Here is a 20,950-nt window from a genome sequence, read left to right on the forward strand (position 1 = left end):
TATCTCACGATTAACAACAGCAATCAAAAACAAATCAAACTGTAAAAATATAAAGACGAGGGACTACAGCATCTTACTACAACATGAATAACCTGATAAAATGTCTTAAACATAAAACTCAGACTACAAATTCATTGTAAGTAATATGCTGGCTAAGCTCGAAAAACTGTCTCTAGACAAGCTAAGTGAGTGACAATATCAGCTCTTACCCAGTAAGTTATTCTTGAAGATCAGCCGCTATTGATTATTGACAACAAGGGATTCTGAACAAAAACAACTTTATTTAACTTACTTTACTTAACGCTCATCTCGACCCAAGCTAACTAATGTAGCTAGCTAATACATGGCATTTAAAAACAACTACCTAACAGTATAAAGAACGGATCTAGCAGCCTAAATGCACGTGTACGCATTTCATGGACAGTATTTAACCCAGGAAATGTAAACAAAGAGAAATAAAATGTTCAATAACATGCCTGATTGATTAATATGAAGTATGTTACTCATGACTAGTGACTAGTACTCATACTTGTACACAATGTACTTATATTTAGCACACTCAGTATTGGCTAGGTGAGAAGAATTTCTACAGATAAAGCTAGGCGAGGGAAAATATTAGCTCTTACCCAGTATGTTGTTCTTGAAGATCGGCCGCTATTGTTTATTGACAATGAGGGATTCTGATGCAACAAAAACAAATATGTACTTTACTTACAGCTATATGTAAACTTTTCTGAAGTGCAACCAAACTTGCTCTTCTCGATCCCAGCTAACTATTGTAGCTAAGTAATGCATTTCATTGAAAATCAACTAGCTAATGTTACAAAGGATAAGACTAGCAGTGTAAACAAGTGAGTGCTTTTCATGGCTTATGATCTAACCTGAGAAATGTAAACAGAGCTAAATAAAATGTTCAGTGATGTTCCAGACTGTTATACTAAGTATGTTACTCTTTTCAGTATCAGTATCGGTACTAACTAGTACCTAAAACCCATGTACTTGTACTTGTACTCAGCACATTCATCTGAATAGGTGAGAAGAAATATCTACAGATGAGGCTAAGTGAGTGAAAATAACATCTTTTAAATAAGAGTATGTTGTTCATGACAACATACTGACATGACACTGATTGGTCAATTGGAAGTATGTTACTCATTTCAGGGTCAGTCTTTGTATCTAGGAGTACCAAAAACCTGGTACTTGTAAAAATGGTATCCTTACATCCCAAACCTAATTTATCTCCGAACATCATGATTAAGATTATAAAATCCCCTTTTCCTTCAAGATAAAGATATGGTACATTTTTTCGTCCAACGCCCATCATTCATGTCATTCTTGCCTATTTTTACTTCTTCTCACGTATTAGAAGTACATGAACACAATGACAGGTGGATCATTTTGCTTCCAACAAAGCACCTCATTCTCAGTAATAATTCCTTCGCCCTTGTTTTCGGAGCAACTTTTTAATAGGCTTGGATGTGAGAATTGTGTCACTGAGTGGTGCACACATCAGCACGGTAATCACGCCACACCTGGAGGGCAATCCAAACAACACACGAGACGTGCGAGAGGAGGATAAACATGAACAACACGAACACATCGGACCTTTGTCATTGTGATGCAGGATTACGGCGAAGCTGCGAGTCAACACGCGGCTGTCCGAAAAACACTGACTTCACCTGAGCTTGGGTGTCATCAGCGGTGAAAACAGATTACCCCACTGAGCCGCCCTCTCATTACACTACACACACACACACACACACACACACACACACACACACACACACACACACACACACAGAGAGAGAGAGAGAGAGAGAGAGAGAAAGGTCATGACGGACACTTAGTGTTCTAGTTAGCAGGGCTTCTGTCCACTCTTAATACCCAGCATTCCTTGAATATCATATTGCTCAAATTTCCCCTTCAATAATACACACGTCTAAATATAAATCTGAGAGTAAAGAGTTAATTGCTCACACTCGGTCGATTAGCCTTGACTCTCGTCTCTGCCCATGTGTAGGAATAAGAATGCCGTCAGTCAGAAGACAGGAATGCAGACATCGCTCCACGCTGCTACACGAACACACAAGATAGCAGCAGTGTGTGACTAGAAATGTGAGGTTGGTGCCATTAAAAAGGTCACAACCTTTTCACAATCAGGGTGTGAAGCGTTTGTGCATGTTTTCTCCGAGGCATGCCCAGGAACAGTCCCGGATCACAAACGTTTCCTGCTACCACCATTATGTGAAATATTCAAACAGACAAACAACATCCTGAAGCTGGGTTTACACACAGGCCTCGTGATTTTCTACTTATAAATGATTAACCCAGGCGTTGTAACATTTTTAATTAAAAGCTTCTGAATCACTACACAACAAAGCGACCTGAACTAAAACCATTCACATGATTCACTTTTATTCATGTGTGATTTTTTTCACAAGTCATTTACAATATTTTAATATGTGATTGGATTTTTTTTTAAATATATGATTCATGATTCATTTTTAACAAACGATGCACTTAGTTTCGCATGTGATTCATTTATTTCCACGTGATTTTTTTTTTAAATGAATGATTCATGTATTTTTGGGTGTGATTTATTTGAAAGGATTCATTTACTGTAATTTAACATCTTTTTTTTTAATAAATGATTCAAGAGTCATTTGTATGAATGGTGCACTTATTTATTTTCATATGTTTCATATATTTTTTTTTTTAAATAAATGATTCACTTTTTTTCATCTATTTTTTTTTTGGTTTAAATAAATGATTCACTTATTTTCACATTTGCTTGTTTTAAATGATTCAGTTATTTCTACATGGGATTTTTACACATTATTCATTTATGCTCATATGACTCCTTTATTTTCAGCTATGATTTTTCATAATTCATTTACAGTTTTTTTTAGCATATGACTTTTACATGATTCATTTATTTTCATAGGTGATTTTTTTCCATGTCATCCAGTTATATTCGTATAGAATTATTTCACTATATTTCATTTATTTCGATGTCCGATTTTCATGTAATTTTTTTAAAATTAAATAATTCACTTATTGACATGATTTTTTAAAAATGACTTCTTTTCACATGTGATTGTTTCAAATGTCAGTTAACATCACATGTGATTTTTAAGCATGATTGATTTAAATTTTTCATGTGTGTTTTTTCTCAAATGATTCATTTATTTTCATCTGATTTGTTTTCACATGCAGGTTATATGGTTTCATTTTTCCAGATGTTATTTTCTGGCATGATTCATTTATTTTCATGTGATCCCATATTGTTCACGTGATGTCACATGTGTTTATGTGGTCACTTTCAGGTCATAACAAGTTGAAACGTACCTTCATATGTTCTTCACGTGTTATTCACATACTCACATTTTAAAAATGCATGAAAATGAAATGCCTGATTTGGTTACAAAAGCTATGAAGTTAATGTTTGGGTTAGGACCGGGTTACCATTCGTACGACTTCCTTTTGTTTGAAATCAAAAACAAAATCCAACCTGCATGCCCTCACTTGTTCAAATTTGTAAAAAAAAAAAAAAAATCTCTCATGAAATCAGGTTACACACTCTAGATTGAGCCAACGATTAAGCCACTGGATACAGTCTGAGTGCTGAAACACAATATCTAAGGTTCATCCCTGCTCTTCCTCTCCTATCTGAAGAGATAAATTCACTCAGTGTTAAAGTGCATGTTGTTCAAAAACAATCCGTATGAGAAACAATGTCGTGACAGCGTGTGATTAGCACTTTACCACATTCGCTGTCTTTCATAAGCTCATGAATGTCACGAATGACAAAACGAATGTTATTACTCCATACACTTGTGTCAGACGTTGCTATGATATATCACAGTCATGCCAGGGCATGCACGCTCTCTCTTATTTCAGACGCAGACTCAACGCTACAGTTATCCAGTTTTATTTGTTTTCGATTTTTTTTTTTCAACCTAAACCATTATTTTAAATTGGAAAGAAAGCAGAGTGTATCTTTTATTTCATCAAACTGTAGTATTAAACCAAGGGGGTGGGTGTGATGCAGTGAAAAGTAAATATCTGCTGTGGATTATGAAAAATTCAAACCATCTACCTGCAGAAAAAGTTGATTCTGATGCAGTGATTGTTAATATTAATGTTATTGCTAATGCACATGATCCATTCTATGCACCTCCAGATGAAGAAGAAGGACAAGCTGTGAATCTAGAAAGGATATTGTCCATATAGTACACAGTTATAGAAAGGAATTATTTATAATCGCGCTATCCGGTGTCAAACAGATGAGGATGGGTTCCCGTTTGAGTCTGGTTCCTCTCAAGGTTCCTTCCTCATGTCGTCTCAGGGAGTTTTTCCTCACCACCGTTACCTCTGTCTTGCTCATTAGAGAGAAATTTAAAATGTATATATCTCTGTAAAGATGTTTTGTGACAATACCCATTGTTAAAAGCACTATACAAATAAAATCGAATTGAATTGAATCTTTGGATTGTCTCTTTAAGGGAACCTTTAAAGGTTCTATCTCGAAGAAGAAGAAGAAGAAGAAGCTGTGACTATACAAAAAGGTTGTGTTTTTGCTTTTCAGTGTGTCATTATGTTTATTGTAAGGAACAAAACACTTAGCATTGTGCTGTTATAGGAAAATAATCAATGACCTGCTAGTCTGATGAACTAAAAAATTGATTATTTTCCTATAACAGCATGTCTTGAAGTTCCTTATTCCTTAAATAAGGAATGGAGCCACACTTTTTATCCATTTATATTACTTTTAATGTTGTGGAATATCCATGAAACAAGTTCCTGTTACGTTCAAGACGTTACAAACTTGCGCAAACTCACTGACCTGAGGATGAGGAAGAGTGTTAGAAGGGTGTCTGGGTTTCGAGTGTGGTGATTTTCTGCCAATGACAGTTTCTTGAGGTGAGATGTGCCGTAGTTCTTTCTCCGTTAACCGATTGCTAATAGGCTAGTGGTCAGTCACAGTGTCCTGTTTCTGTCTCTCAATACTGGTAAAGAAACAAATTTAGTCACTGAACATCAGGCACTTGTGATTACAAAGAAAATAAGTTGTACGTCTGACTGGTGCAAAGCACTGACACTGGAGACTCCTTCCATAAACGTTAAATAAACATCTGGACACAGTAAACTTCACTGTATCAACATATGGAACATCTGCCATTCAAGTCCCTGTGTAAACTCTTACTCTAGAAACAATGACATATTAAAACTGTTATAGAAAATTAATCAACACATTCCGACCAATCAGAATCGAGAATTCAAGACTGATGCAGTATAAACTGTGTTCTTGTGCAGATTCATCACATTACACAGGATTTATTTAGTGATGTGGTATTTATTTGATGGAAAGATCACACCTGATTGAGATTTTGTCTTCTAGTAAGGTTCTCTAGTGAAAACTGAATAAATGATTCCCAGAACAGAACACTAAAGTGTCAGTGTAAACTCAGTTAAAAGTGGAAAATCAAAATGTAGAGAGAAAAGAAGTCTTTCTTCAACACCATCTTCCTAAAGGAAGGATTGTACTTGGACCCCTTCTTCTGACAGAGAAATGATCAGGCATAGGGTTCCATGTAGAACCTTTAACGATCATATGTAATGGTAATTATAACAGAAGAGCAAATATATATTGAACACTTTGAATATCTCCTATATCGTTTGTGGAACATTTAAAAAAAAAAAAAAAAAAGACAAAAGAAAACAAAAGAAATGCTGATGCTTCTTTAAGGTTCTTTAAGCATTCGTAGCTTACTAAAAGGGTTTTACTTGAAACCCTCTGCCATAAGGAAACACTGTTTGTAGAGCCAAGTGTTCCTGCAACGAAGGACAACTAAAGGACCTGTAACGGCGCTAGCCTTAACCTTTTTTCCTACACTTCCCTATACACTCTTCCTCATACACTCTTCTCTATACACTTTTCCCCAATACACACTTTCCCTATACACTCTTCCCTATACACTTTTCCTTATACACTCTTCTCTATACACTTTTCCCCAATACACACTTTCCCTATACACTCTTCCCTATACACTTTTCCTTATACACTCTTCTCTATACACTTTTCCCTATACACTCTTCCCTATACACACTTTCCCTATACACTTTTCCTCATACACTCTTCTCTATACACTTTTCCCCAATACACACTTTCCCTATACACTCTTCCTTATACACTTTTCCTTATACACTCTTCTCTATACACTTTTCCTTATACACTCTTCTCTATACACTCTTCTCTATACACTTTTCCTTATACACTCTTCCCTATACAATCTTCTCTATACACTCTTCCCTATACAATCTTCTCTATACACTCTTCCCTATACACTTTTCCTTATACACTCTTCCTTATACACACTTCCCTTTACACTTTTCCCCTATACACACTTCCCTATACACTTTTCCTTATACACTCTCCCCTATACACGCTTCCCTTTACACTTTTCTCCTATACACTCTTCCCTTTACACTTTTCCTTATACACTCTTCTCTATACACTTTCCCCTATACACTCTTCCCTATACACTTTTCCTTATACACTCTTCCCTATACACTTTTCCTTATTCACTCTTCCCTATACACTTTTCCCCTATACACACTTCCCTACACACTCTTCCCTATACACTTTTCCTTATTCACTCTTCCCTATACACTTTTCCCCTATACACACTTCCCTACACTCTTCTCTATACACTTTTCCTCATACACTCTTCCCATATACACACTTCCCATATACACACTTCCCATATACACACTTCCCATATACACTCTTCTCTATACACTTTTCCTCATACACTCTTCCCTATACACTCTTCCCATATACACACTTCCCATATACACACTTCCCATATACACACTTCCCTACACACTCTTCCTTATACACTCTTCTCTATACACTTTTCCTTATACACTTTCCCTATACATATTGAATATCTCCTGCATCTTTTATGAAACTTAGGAAATTTGTCTGAATTGAAGTTTGATGTTTGAATCAAGAGGTTTCTTTTTTTATTCTTTAATTCTATTTGAATTCCTCTGTCAGAAGAATAAATCCGATTTCGTGTCTAACAGTAGCATCCTATAAATGCTACTCATTCCTTGACCAACCCCAACGCCTCGGCACATATTTGTTTAAGAAATGAAAACTGAATTATGACTGACGCACTGAGACTGATTCTTCTCCAACCTGTCAGGTCCATCCGTTATTGACACAAGCTCTACCTACATGCTTTTCAAAAGGTGTAATTTAAACACACACACACACGCATAACCTGTGTGGTGACCTCCGTTTTGCCAACACCTTTCACGCACGTTATTTAGGGCATATCTCTTGTGAGTAGTCATAAATTATTTCCAGAAGACAATAATCTGTACAGGTTACTTACATAAACCTGTCTGAATTTGTCTGCGTAACAAACTGCACCGATACACCCCCCTCCACCTCCCTAAAAATATCTGGTAAGCGCACGCCACCTGCTTGTGTGCCATGAAACTCCTGCTCTGCACAGGTGAGTGCGCAGGTAAAGCAGGTGATGTAAAGAAGCAGCCTCTGCACAAATCATGCAGATGAACACATGCAAGGGACCCCGCTGTATTTCTTATTAATGCTGTAATTATCACGAGAGTGCATTTTACGCGTGAATGTCGTTTCTTTTCTTTCTTTCTTGTCTTAAGCGTAATTTAAAAACCTATTTATTTCTTCTCGTGAGTCAGGTTGAATAAAGCTCGAGGCTCCGCCTCCGTAGGCAGGTCTCGAGGTGTCGGAGCTCTATATTAGACAGCTCTCTTTCACATATTATTTGTCCTCGCACTTGTGCAGGTACAGATTCAGCTGCTCTTACACGCGAACTTGGAGAAGTTTGATCGCAAGCCTGGTTGAACTCCCAAACAAAGCGACTTTGACTTTCGGTGAACAGCGGGGATTTTATTCGTCTTCTTCTTCTTCATTTTTTTTTTTACACTAAACTTTTCTGTGAGTGCAGGACTTGTGATCATGAAGCTGGAGGTTTTCCGCGGTGCGCATCTCCACGCGAAGCCAGCGGAGACGTGCAGCGACGCCGAGACCAGCGTGCCGTCTCCGCTCTCCGGGGAAGACGAACTGGGGTCAGATGGCGACTGCGCAGCGCACAGCCCGTGCGCACCTGTCGCGTCTTCCGCCGCCATGTCCTCTGCAGCAGCGCGCATCGAGGGCAAGGACAAGGGCAAGCCGTACACGCGCAGACCAAAGCCGCCGTACTCGTACATCGCCCTGATCGCCATGGCCATCCGCGACTCCAGCTCGGGCCGCCTGACCCTCGCCGAGATCAACGACTACCTCATGCGCAAGTTCCCGTTCTTCCGCGGCACGTACACGGGCTGGCGCAACTCGGTGCGCCACAACCTGTCGCTCAACGACTGCTTCCTGAAGGTGCTCCGCGACCCCTCGCGCCCCTGGGGCAAAGACAACTACTGGATGCTGAACCCGCACAGCGAGTACACGTTTGCCGACGGCGTGTTCCGGCGACGCAGGAAGCGCATCGGCAAAAAAGCGGGCCGGGAGCAGGACGAGAGCGCAACCCGAGCCTCCGACTCTGTAAACGCGCCCTCAGCAGCAACCAAGTTCACAAGCCCGTTCGCCATCGACAGCATCCTGAGCCGACCTTTCCGCAGAAGGGAGCAGCCGGAGCACTGCGCGCCAGAGGACGTCGCTGTGGCCTCTTGGCCCGGGCGCGCCCCCGCACCGGCGCCCTACGTCACGCGCGGCGCACCACTTCACGCGCTGGTCAATGCGAGCGCCGCGGTGCACACGCTCCGCGCCTACGGCATGATGGGCGTCGCGTTTGAGGACTTGTCCGCCGGGGTCCGGCATGACAGAGACTTCCTCAGCGTTCCTCTGAGCTCAGAGCGCCTTCCGGTGCCGAGGGTCACACCGACCACCGCACACGCGTCCACCAAAGCCGGAGCCTTCCACCCGTTTCAAATAGACTACTTATTATCCTAATGGCGCGCGGGACAATGGTTTATTTGGCACTTTATACGCACTGTACTCGTTTATGGACTTTAAACATTTCATCAAGGAGTTGCCACCAGTGGACTTGGGAACTCTGGTATAAAATGGAGTACATGCACAAAGACAGGAGAAGATTTCTGTCCTGTCAGTAAATACTGTTGTATAATAATGTTAGATCTTGTATTTATGATATGATGTTGGTCATTTTTCCTCCTGTGTGTTTTGCTTGCTCAGGAATATTGCTGCGATCGGGATTTTGCCTCAGCTGAAATATCACTTTGCTTGCTCTGTCGTCTCTGAAAGCAATGACACTGACAGCAATGCTGTTGTTGTTGTTGTTGATGTTGTTGTTGTTGTTGTTTTAATAAAAAGGTCAGCTAAAAGGTACAAGGACAAGCTCAGCTCTGCCTGTAAACTGGACAGCACTGCTAAAGTCTACTGAAAAGAATGCATGCGAATTTTTATAATGAGCAATAAAAATTTATTTCTGTAGCAAAGAAAAAAAAAACGTGGCAAGTGCTTTTCTTTTTTTATGAGACATGTGAAATGATGTGATGACCTTCAAGAAAGTAAGACTGACGTAATTATATAGCCTACACTAAAACAACAAACGAGCTGGTGGAAAAAAAGCAAAAGGTCATATGTGTGTGTGTGTGTGTGTGTGTGTGTGTGTTAGTTAGTTAATTAGTCAGTTAGTTAGTCTGTTTGTTTATTATAAGATTACTTACTAGCATTTTTGTGGAGAATGTGCACAGGAAAAGTGTTTTACAATCTAAAATTTGGTCATTTTGTTAAATATACTGTAAAGGAAAAGTGGAAAAAATGATACGTTGATAAACCTGTCATAATATTAAACCATTAATCAAAATGTAGGTTAAATCAAAATCAGGCCTATGCCTGACAATATAATCTAGTAATAATAAAATATAATATCATTATATAATATTACAATTCCAATAACAGTATTGAACCTGTAAATGGACTAATAATGATTTTTAAAAACAGTTTTTGTTGATTTTTAGCCATTTGGGGTTTGATTTAAATATGCAAAACACACACTTAGCCCATTTAACTAAATCTAGAGCTCTAAGAGATCCTAATTGTTATGTATATCATGATAATATAATTTTTTTTAAAGGTGGAGGTTGAAGGTTCGAGCTGCTGTCCACGGTCCTGAACCCCACTCAGGGTCACAGCCATTAATTCTTAAGATTGAAGATGTTTACTGTGGTCAGACCAGGCTATGTTATCATTACATTCTCAGGAATGTGATAAAAGAGAGAAAAAAAAGAGGACAAACTCTACAGACCTAATCAAAGCATTAAACTAAAAACAACATGTTAAAATCCCCTGACATGACCCCTCCATGAGGACACGCCCACTTCAACTTCAACAACCTTCACTTAAAGTTTGGGGTTAGCCCGGATTGACCAAGTCACGTGATCACCAACTCACTCCACCCCTTTTAAAAAAAAAAAAAAAGACCTCGCGTTTTAATGGACATCTTGGCTTGAGTAGCTGCAAAATACTGATCCATATCACGAATAGATTATAAAATAATCTCATTTAGCACACATGGCACATCATCTTCCACTGGCTACAGAGTCGATATGGTTTTAAAAATGCAGTCCTGACACTCTCCTACACACTCACACCCTTACAGCAATGGGCTGTAATAAATCTGACATCATCTCTTAATAATTCATAGACTAATAATCATCTACTTTACACTTGCTTGAGATGTGACGAGGTTAGATTTATGGTAACTCTTAGTATGCTGCATATATAAATTGCAAAAATTTGAAAAAAAAGAAAGCAAATGTGCCTTTTATAATTTTACTACAAAATATTAAGATATACAGAATATATATATAGATATATTTCAGAAGTATTTAAAAAAAAAACAGATATTGTAATGATGTATTCGATAGTCAGCTCAAAAAAAGGAAATTAAACCTGAACAAAAAATAGATAGATAGATAGATAGATAGATAGATAGATAGATAAACACATGAATACTGTTATTAAATGTTATCCTAGGAAATAAGCATAGGACACATGAAACATGTCACTTGATGTTTTACATAAAATAAAATATTAATCCATACAAGATCTATTTCACATGAGCATTTTAATACAATAGATACTGTAATAAATTCAATGTTCAGCTCAGAAAGGATAGATAGATAGATAGATAGATAGATGTTTTTATTAGGTATTAAATTATTAAATTAAATTATATTAAAAGCTAGATAATAAGGCTCTCACTGCTGAGCTATATGTATAGGCCATCAGTAAATATATATAGGCTCAGTAAATTCTCTCTCATGTTGAAGTAGCATACCTACACCTGTGTACTTTAGCTCACCTACACCTGCCTACGTTAGCGCATCTACACCTGTGTACATTATCACACCTACACCTGTCTACGTTAAAGCACCTACACCTGTTTACATTAGCACACCTACACCTGTGTACATTAGGGCACCTACACCTGTGTACATTATCACACCTACAACTGTGTACATGAACGCACCTACACCTGTGTACGTTAGTGCACCTACACCTGTGTACCTTAACGCACCTACACCTGTGTACATTAGCACACCTACACCTGTGTACATTAGCACACCTACACCTGTGTACATTAACGCACCTACACCTGTGTACATTAGCACACCTACACCTGTGTACATTAACGCACCTACACCTGTGTACATTAGCACACCTACACCTGTGTACATTAACGCACCTACACCTGTGTACATTAACGCACCTACACCTGTGTACATTAGCACACCTACACCTGTGTACATTAACGCACCTACACCTGTGTACATTAGCACACCTACACCTGTGTACATTAGCACACCTACACCTGTGTACATTAGGGCACCTACACCTGTGTACATTAGGGCACCTACACCTGTGTACATTAGGGCACCTACACCTGTGTACATTAACGCACTTGCACCTGTGTACATTAACGCACTTGCACCTGTGTACATTAACGCACCTGCACCTGTGTACATTATCGCACCTACAACTGTGTACATTAACACACCTACAACTGTGTACATTAACACACCTACAACTGTGTACATTAACGCACCTACACCTGTGTACGTTAGCTCACTTACGCCTGTGTATATTATCACACATACACCTGTGTACATTAGTGCACTGACACCTGTGTACATTAGGGCACCGACACCTGTGTACATTAGTGCACCTACACCTGTGTACATTAGGGCACCGACACCTGTGTACATTAGTGCACCTACACCTGTGTACATTAGGGCACCGACACCTGTGTACATTAGTGCACCTACACCTGTGTACATTAGGGCACCGACACCTGTGTACATTAGTGCACCTACACCTGTGTATTTTATCGCACCTGTGTACGTTATCACACATACACCTGTATACATTAGCACACCTACACCTGTATATGTTAGCAGACCTACACCTGTGTACATTATCACACTTACAACTGTGTACTGTGTATATTAGTGCACCTACACCTGTGTACATTAGGGCACGTACATCTGTGTATGTTATCGAACCTGCACCTCTGTATGTTATCACACATACACCTGTATACATTAGCACATCTACACCTGTGTACATCAGCGCACCTGATTACAAGAGCACACTGGAAGAGTTCATTCACATCACATGGTGGATTTTTGTTGTGCAGTTTTAATTCACTGCATGCAGCAGAAGCAGCAGCAGTAGTAGTAGTAGTAGTAGCAGTGTATAAGCTGGGAGAACCTTCCTGAGCACTGTAAGCAGAGTTATGCGTCTTCAAAACCAGCCAAAAGACACGCATGTGAGTGGTGTAGGTAAAGAGTGACACCACGTGACTGGGTTGGTACAGGTGACCATGCGGCCATAAAGGAGAGTCAATGCTGCAGCCTACAGGTAGCAAAGCACAGCACCGTGTAACCAGACAGGAGCAAAAAAACTCTCCTTTCCCTTCATTTACTCTTCTTTATAAAAATCACAATTATTCGGATTACTCATAATTTCCTCCTTTACCTTCAACACAAAAATCTTTACCTAGAGAGGTGCATGTGGTGTGATTTTAAAGCTTTTTTATTTACTTTAAAGCTACAATATCGACAGGTGAAAGATTCAGATATACTGAGACACTTTTTGAATTTTCATTTTGTCTTTGCATTCACAAAAAATCCACAACACACAAAACAATCCTGAAGATCCTGACTATCTCCACCATGTAAAGGAAAAAAATGCTGTGAAGAAGCATGGAGTTTGTCTGGACTGAATATTTATTTGGTAATTTCTGACATTATTGTTTAAATAATAAACACATGCACATGCTTTGAGCTAACTTTTTTCTTTTTAATGTATAAGTACATCTTATAGATAAGCCAAATGTCGCACAGGTCGCTTTTTTCTACATCAAGCCTTCCTGTTTGATGCTGACCACACCCACTTGTGTGACGTCACACACATTAAGTCTTGTTATTGCTATCAGGCACTGTAAGGACTTAGGGATATAGCCTACATTCTGGCTTTCATTTATCAGATCTGAAAATAAATGCTTGTAAGTCAGATTTACCTGAATTCACTCTAGAGTGATAGATCTATCTATCTATCTATCTATCTATCTATCTATCTATCCAATCTAGCAACATTATAGCCAACATTTAAGCATCTCTACTAAGCAGCTCCTCTTATGAAGAAGTCTTCAATCAGTCAGCACAATGTAATTTATGTTTATGCACCGGAAATGGATCATTCCACTGAGCTAGGAAATAGGGGGGGAGCAGTATTAATCATTCTAAACAAGGAATTGGAAGCGGAAATGGGGCTATGACAACATATTTATTTAAAAGTATATATTATTAGGCTACTTGCTGAAAATATTTGCCTGCTATATTCAAATAAATTGTATTTCTGTCAGTATTTATTCAAGCCTACATGAGGTGAGACACATAAGCTAGATTTTTCTTTCCTAATTAATTTTTTTTGTATGTAAAACATAAGTGCATTGAGTTTATTTGAAGCAAAGCACACATGGAATCTGTCACCATTAAACTAATTGAGATATTTATTTGTTTATTTCCTGTTATAAACTGAGTGAGAGGGGGAAAGTGGAGGAGAAGTCCATCACAGGCGCCTGTCTCAATCCAGGGCTGATTTTTTTTTTTTTTTTTTCTTTTTCTTCCCTGAGAGCGGACACAGACGGATTTGGGAATTGACTATTTATGTTTTCTGTCTAAGACTACAAATATCCGCCTCGAGAAAGCAGAAAAGCTGCGAGCTCCCCATCTACAGCCCGTTTTCCGAGTTCAGCTGAAGCAAAGGCTCTAAGGCTAATTTTAGATAAATGGGACACCAGAAATAAAAGAAGAATCCAGGCCCGGCTTCTGGTATCATAACAGTGTGTTCCCAACATCGTGCTCTTATAGAGTTAACCTTTCAAAAGTCTTTCAAGTGTGTTTTTAAAAGTGTTGTTGTTTTTTTTTCCTTCTTTGCGCCGAGCTAAGCTTCCTTTAAGGCGGTCGCGCATCCTGAACGCAGCAGGGATATTAGGTTTGATGTTGCCGGAAATTCGGTGGATATTATTATTCTTTACCTTTATTGTTATGGTGAGAGTTGATTTTATCTTCACCTCGCTTTTTTTCGGCTCCTTTGATGAAAGCAAATGGCTTTGAAAGAAGAACCGCAGGGGGTGTTTTCTGCGTATTTCCAACCATCCAGAAACCATCAAACAATTTAATATTCTTTTCTTTTTTTTTTTTTTTTAAACACATACATTTAATAATCACAATTTTATTATTATCAGTTATTTTGATTTATTTAGACGCTTTTGGCCTTCTATCAGCATGTCGGATAACTTATTTATTTATTTATTTATTTATGTATTGCAATATAATAGCAAGACTGGTGTAACAAATACACACACACACACACACACACACATCCACACACAATTTAGGCCTTCTATCAGCATGTCGGAAAATTTTACACACACACACACACACATAAAACGCGCGTTTAATTTTATTTATATCTTTACACATATATTTATTTACTGCTCTGATTTATTTCGACGCTTTAAGCCCCATATCATCATGTCGGCTATTTATTTATTTATTTGTTTGTTTACTAGCACCTTGCAAAACAATAGCAAGATACAGTGAGACTTTTAATGACGATCATGCAAATAATAATAATAATAATAATAATAATAATAATAATAATATTATTAATAATAATAATAATAAAAATAATAAAAACAATAATAATAAAATATCAAAATGTCGGCTTTTGTTATTATTATTATTATTATTATTATTATTATTATTATTATTATTATTATTATTATTCCATTCCCAGGCTCAGTATAGTTTGGCAGGCTATCCATAGCTAATTAAACTCACTTTCTATAATTAATTAGCTCGGCTCTCCAGGGATCCCCGACTCGCGCTGGTAAACTGAAACCGCACTGTGTGTGGCATCCAGAGTCGGAGCGGCCTGATGGAAAAAGCCTGCTTCCACTCAAATGTCCAAGTCATTTATACAGAACAGCCCTTTACAAGCACACACACACACACACACACACACACACACACACACCACCCCCATCCATGCATTTCTGAAACGGATGTTCAGGCTAGGCCGCATTATCTCCTCTCCTTTAACTCGAGTTCACAGCATGTAGAGATCTTCCACCGGTTATGATCATGTTTATGATTATATATCTATATGATTACTGAGTGCTAAATGATTTGTGTCTTGGATCAGATACATTCATCACAACCAAACACGCGCCTGGAACTGGACCTGATGCTGCACAATATATTATTATATTATATAGCATATTATTATTATTATTAGCTATTGTAATATTAGACTGATATTAAAAAAAGACTAATCTCGGCTATGCAAATGAGAATGAAACAATTAAACACCCCTTTAAATGTTTTACTCCAGCTCTATAACACTGTCCTGCATCCTCTGATCAGTCAGTAACTCCAAATGAGAGGTTATTGGTGTTCAGATGAATAAAATGCATTTCTACGCAATTCTGTACACTTCTGGTGTCAATAATTATATTAATATTAATATAATAATAATTAATTATAATTAAATGCATGCAGATGTCAATAATTAATGCATCACATTAAGACTTCACGTGGTGCTTCCATTGCGTATAAATCTATCAATCTAACTTTGTAGCAAAGGAACTACAATATGATGTGATATGTTGTGCATCTGTATGTGCAGCCATGAAAAGAAAAACAAGTTAGAGGGCTCTCTCTCTCTCTCTTTTTTTTTTTTTTTTTTTTTTTTTTTTGCATATTGCAGCTTTCTGAGATTAATACACTGCATCTTGCGAGGATGAACATCACTGAGATAAAATGGCATGCGTCCTGCAACTCCAAACAGGCTGTTCCATGAGAACTGCTTTTATTATCCCAGCCTCATTTCGTCTCTGACGCTTGCACCGTGAGTGGGAAAAGCGCCGGTGATTAATTACCGCGGTCTGGCGTGTGGCGCTGTTGACTGAAACGTCGGAGAGCTCCGTGATGAACGGCGTGATCGCGTGTATCGGGCTCATGTGCTATGACTCTGCACAAACTCCTGCTGCTCTGATCGATGGACGCGGGCCAGACAGGGAGGAAGAGTGGGGTGGGTCTCTGTAGTGGAGAGAGAGAGGGAGAGAGAGAGAGAGAGAGAGAGAGAGATTTACGAATTGATAGGTGGTCTCGTTTTGTTTGGCCGCACAGCTCAGATGCGTGAGAGGGTTTCCTTCTCTTTAAGGATTCAGTCATCGCGATGGCCACCGGGAGACCGAGCATGAGTCGCTGCCTCGGCGACACGTAGCTGGTGGCGTGGAGGGGAAAAAAAATCCCAGCTCGAGAGACAGATTTATCTAATTCACTCTCAGATGCGTAAAACTCTCTGGCTTTCAGCGCGGGACTGATTTAAAAGTCTAAATCAGTTTGGAACCCTTTTATTATAATAATAATAATTATTATTATTATTATTATAATCATTAGTAGTATTTTTGCTGTTGAGAAGAGCGCAGGGATGACGACCGAAACCGCGCAGCAGCAGCTGGACCCGCCGCCTTCTCTGCGCTCGAGCCCGGTGCACACTTCGCTCCAGAGCTCGCGCACGGTTCTGGAGAGCACCAGCGGCACAAACGCTTCCAAAAGCAAAAAGTCCAACTCAGGCATGAGGCGCCCCGAGAAGCCACCCTACTCCTACATCGCCCTCATCGTGATGGCCATCCAGAGCTCTCCGACCAAGCGGCTGACTCTAAGCGAGATCTACCAGTTCCTGCAGGCCCGTTTCCCGTTTTTCCGTGGCTCGTATCAAGGCTGGAAAAACTCTGTGAGGCACAACTTATCTCTCAACGAGTGTTTCATCAAGCTGCCCAAGGGCCTCGGGCGGCCCGGTAAGGGTCACTACTGGACCATCGACCCTGGGAGCGAGTTCATGTTCGAAGAGGGATCGTTTCGGAGGCGCCCACGCGGTTTCCGTAGAAAGTGCCAAACTCTGAAACCCATGTACCGTATGATGAACGGGCTCGGCTTCGGCGCCTCCGTGCTGCCGCAGAACTTCGACTTCCAGCCGCCACCGGCGCCGCTCGCGTGCCATGCGGGCAGCTACAACCTGGACGCGATGACCAGCGGCGCGTATGACGGACTCGGCGCCGCCGCTCATCACGTACCGAGTCCGAGCTCAGCGTACATGTCCCCGGCGTGCCAGGTCACCTCGACCGGCGGCGACTACGCGCACGACAATAACGGCAACAGCACCGGAAGCGGCAGCAGTCCGCTTCATTCACCGCCGGCCATGAGTGGACCTCTGGAGTGTCCTTCGCCGTACACCGCCGCCGCCACCGCGCACTGGCCTTCATCCGCCGTGTCGCCCTACATCAAGCAGTCTCCACTGGCTGCAGGCAGCCCCACATCCTCCTCATCCTCCGCTTTACACTCGGGTGTGGCACCATACGCCCTCGAACAGAGCTACCTGCACCACGGAGCCAGAGACGCAGCAGATCTCTCAGGTAGACTTTTACTACACAACAAAAATCCCAACAAAATGTCCTGCTTTAGCACACGCACACACACACACACACACACACAAACACACAGAGACACAGATCTGCAAATCTACGTTAACACTAGTGTTAAAAGTGTTAAAACTTTTAAAGCCTTTCCTATATTTTAAAGCCTAATTATAATCAGAGTGAATTTAATATTATATATATTAATAAGCAAAAAGACCTCACCTCTCTCATTATATGATTACATCTCGACCACAGGGTTTTTCTTTTATTTATTTATTTTTATTGATTTTTTGTTTTGTTTTTTTAACTTGCATTTGATGGTCAGCTATTAGCGACTTTCCATTGCGTGTCACTGATATGTTTAAAAAATAGCTATTAGAGATGCTAGGATTTTTTTTAATAAACGTGAACATTATCTTATAAGGATTTATTTATTAAGTAATTTATTAAATGCTGTTTATTTAATTAACCTCAGAACGCACTGCTCTCCAAAAAGCGTCTAATTACAAACAAGATCAAATTTGCAAATATTTTCATTTCAAATTGGAATATTAATCTGATCCTCGGTATCACTGGTTATTTATTTATAATCATACACAACAAAACTCGTCAGTGTGTAAACAAGGCCTAGAGTTTTCATTTTATTTCACTTTAAACCCACGTGAAGTAAAATTGTAAAAGTGAAGCCATAATTTAGGGTTAATTAGAATAGGGAAATTTTGAGGTTTAAAATCAAAGCTCTAAGAATGATTTTCTTGTGTGTGTGTGTGTGTGTGTGTGTGTGTGTGTTACGTTTCTAATAAAAATAAGACATTAGGTCTCACAGGGCTTGTGGCCTGATGTTAGGTCCAGAGCTGAAAATTTAACACTCATATAGTCTACAAGACCTTTTGTTTTTTGGTCCTAGACCTAACTAATGTATTAACATAAGGATTCCTGAAATATTCATAAGCAATTAGCATTATATATATATATATATATATATATATATATATATATATATATATATATATATATATATATATATATATATATATATATATAATGCTAATTGCTTATGAATATTTCAGGAATCCTTATGTTAATACATTAGTATATATATATATATATATATGTATATATGTATGTATATATATGTGTGGACAAATTAGCAGAGGTTTTATTTATCAGTAGAGGCCTATTAGACACACGTGTGAATGGGGAAAAAACAGGAATGCGTATTTTGCTCAAATTCGCTCACATAATGACAGCACTGCTTTGGACCACTTAGTGAGCTCTTTGGTATTTTTGATAACAGCCTTCCTCACTATCCTTTATTAACCCCCAGCCCTCAGGGTTAAGAAAACACTGCTTTTACCAACAAATCAGAGGCTAAAAGCCCAGCAGCAGGGCAGGCTGAAGAGGATTTGACCTCCTGGGTGGGTGGTGGGTGGTGGATGGTGGGGTGATGGGGCTCTCCACTGGCTTAGGGTCCCGTCCAAATTAAAGTGAGGGATATTTTAACTATTTAGAGACACAGGCACTGGTGTGCACTCCGGAGGCCCTGCTTCTGAGCTCCTTAATGCCAAATAAGAGCTGCCAATCACCTGGAATGTTGTTTTATGAAAGTGAGGGCTAGTAAAGCCAGATAAACCATGTAGAGTGAAACAAAAACATACCACCGTGCACTGAACCATCACATATGAGCCAGTGTGGACTATGCAGGGCTCCACGATATAGACAAAATATCATATTGCGATTCATACATAAAACCTTGTAAAATGGTTAAAAATGGTATTCGTTTTAATAAAACTATTTCAATTTGTCTGTATATGATGAATCAAACACTGTATAGAAACATCTGAAAAAGACCTGCACGATCACAGCACACAATGAGTGTTCAGGTAGATTTCGACGGATATCAAAATCCAGTAATATCAGTATTTCTAGTACCAAAGTATTGCGGTATCGATTAAAAATGATTTATCGTGCAACCATACAAACTACAAGTTAAAATCCAGTGAGTCTAAATCAAACACTGATTTCATTCCAACCTGTCAATAAGTTTAATGATTTAATACATTTAAAGCCTGTTATATGCTGTAAATTACTGCGTATATGAGCTATATGATTTAAAATGTAAAAGAAAAAGTAAAAGAATGGTAAAATTTCACATTTTAAAAGTGATATTATTATTATTATTATTATTATTATTATTATTATTATTATTATTAACTTAGCATCAATTCAGCTTAAAATTATGACGCTTGGAAAGAATAAATAAATAAATAAATAAATACAGAGATGTCTAATATCATGTTAATTTTATTTATTCTAGTTTGAGAGCTGAATGCACGAGCCACCAAATTACCAAATTATGACGCAATAAGTTTTGAGATACAGCAGAACTCTGGGTAAAGAATAATGAACAATGTCGACATTGTCACACAATTTAATAAGTTATATATTTAAAAAAAAAAAAAAAAAAAAAAAAAAAAAGTACGTCATGAATTCCTTGCTGATCCAAACTGGTTTATACTGGTCGACTACCAAAATCTTGCTGGTGCAAATAGTATGGGCTTTTATGGTATGTGCCCCCCCGCACCTTTTTTCCCCCCATTACCCTCAACGGAAAGATCCATTTCCATGGACTCATCCATCGCACATAAATATATTTACATCATTTGCATAACTAGGAGTCGAAAGTAAATGCACCCTGTGCTAGTTTTACGTGTATTTAATTGAAGGCACGTGATCAAGTGTGGCATCACCTCATGGTCTTTATGTATGTATTTATTTATTTACTGCAATGAAACGATTGAAATTAGTTAACGAGTAAAACGACTTTAAATTAAATTAAATTAGCTTATAATTCTGCTAACTTCTGAGACTCTCTGAAACAT

General features: G+C 38.9%; 2 protein-coding genes across 2 annotated transcripts in view; both read left to right on the forward strand.

The window, feature by feature from the left end:
* The first annotated feature begins 7,835 nt into the window (after window positions 1-7,835).
* foxq1a (forkhead box Q1a) lies at window positions 7,836-9,805 on the forward strand. The gene has a single exon (XM_026947455.3). The coding sequence runs from the start codon at window positions 8,015-8,017 to the stop codon at window positions 8,999-9,001; it is 987 nt and encodes a 328-aa protein (XP_026803256.1). The 5' UTR covers window positions 7,836-8,014; the 3' UTR covers window positions 9,002-9,805.
* Window positions 9,806-16,473: 6,668 nt separating this feature from the next.
* The window catches only part of foxf2a (forkhead box F2a), a 5,836-nt gene continuing 1,359 nt past the window's right edge, over window positions 16,474-20,950 (forward strand). Inside the window, exon 1 of the mRNA XM_026947454.3 lies at window positions 16,474-18,065. Coding sequence (XP_026803255.1) covers window positions 17,081-18,065 — 985 coding nt within the window. The 5' untranslated portion in view covers window positions 16,474-17,080. The remainder of the gene's footprint in view (window positions 18,066-20,950) is intronic.

Source organism: Pangasianodon hypophthalmus, chromosome 4 (genome assembly GCF_027358585.1).
Source record: "Pangasianodon hypophthalmus isolate fPanHyp1 chromosome 4, fPanHyp1.pri, whole genome shotgun sequence".
Taxonomy (NCBI): Eukaryota; Metazoa; Chordata; class Actinopteri; order Siluriformes; family Pangasiidae; genus Pangasianodon; species Pangasianodon hypophthalmus.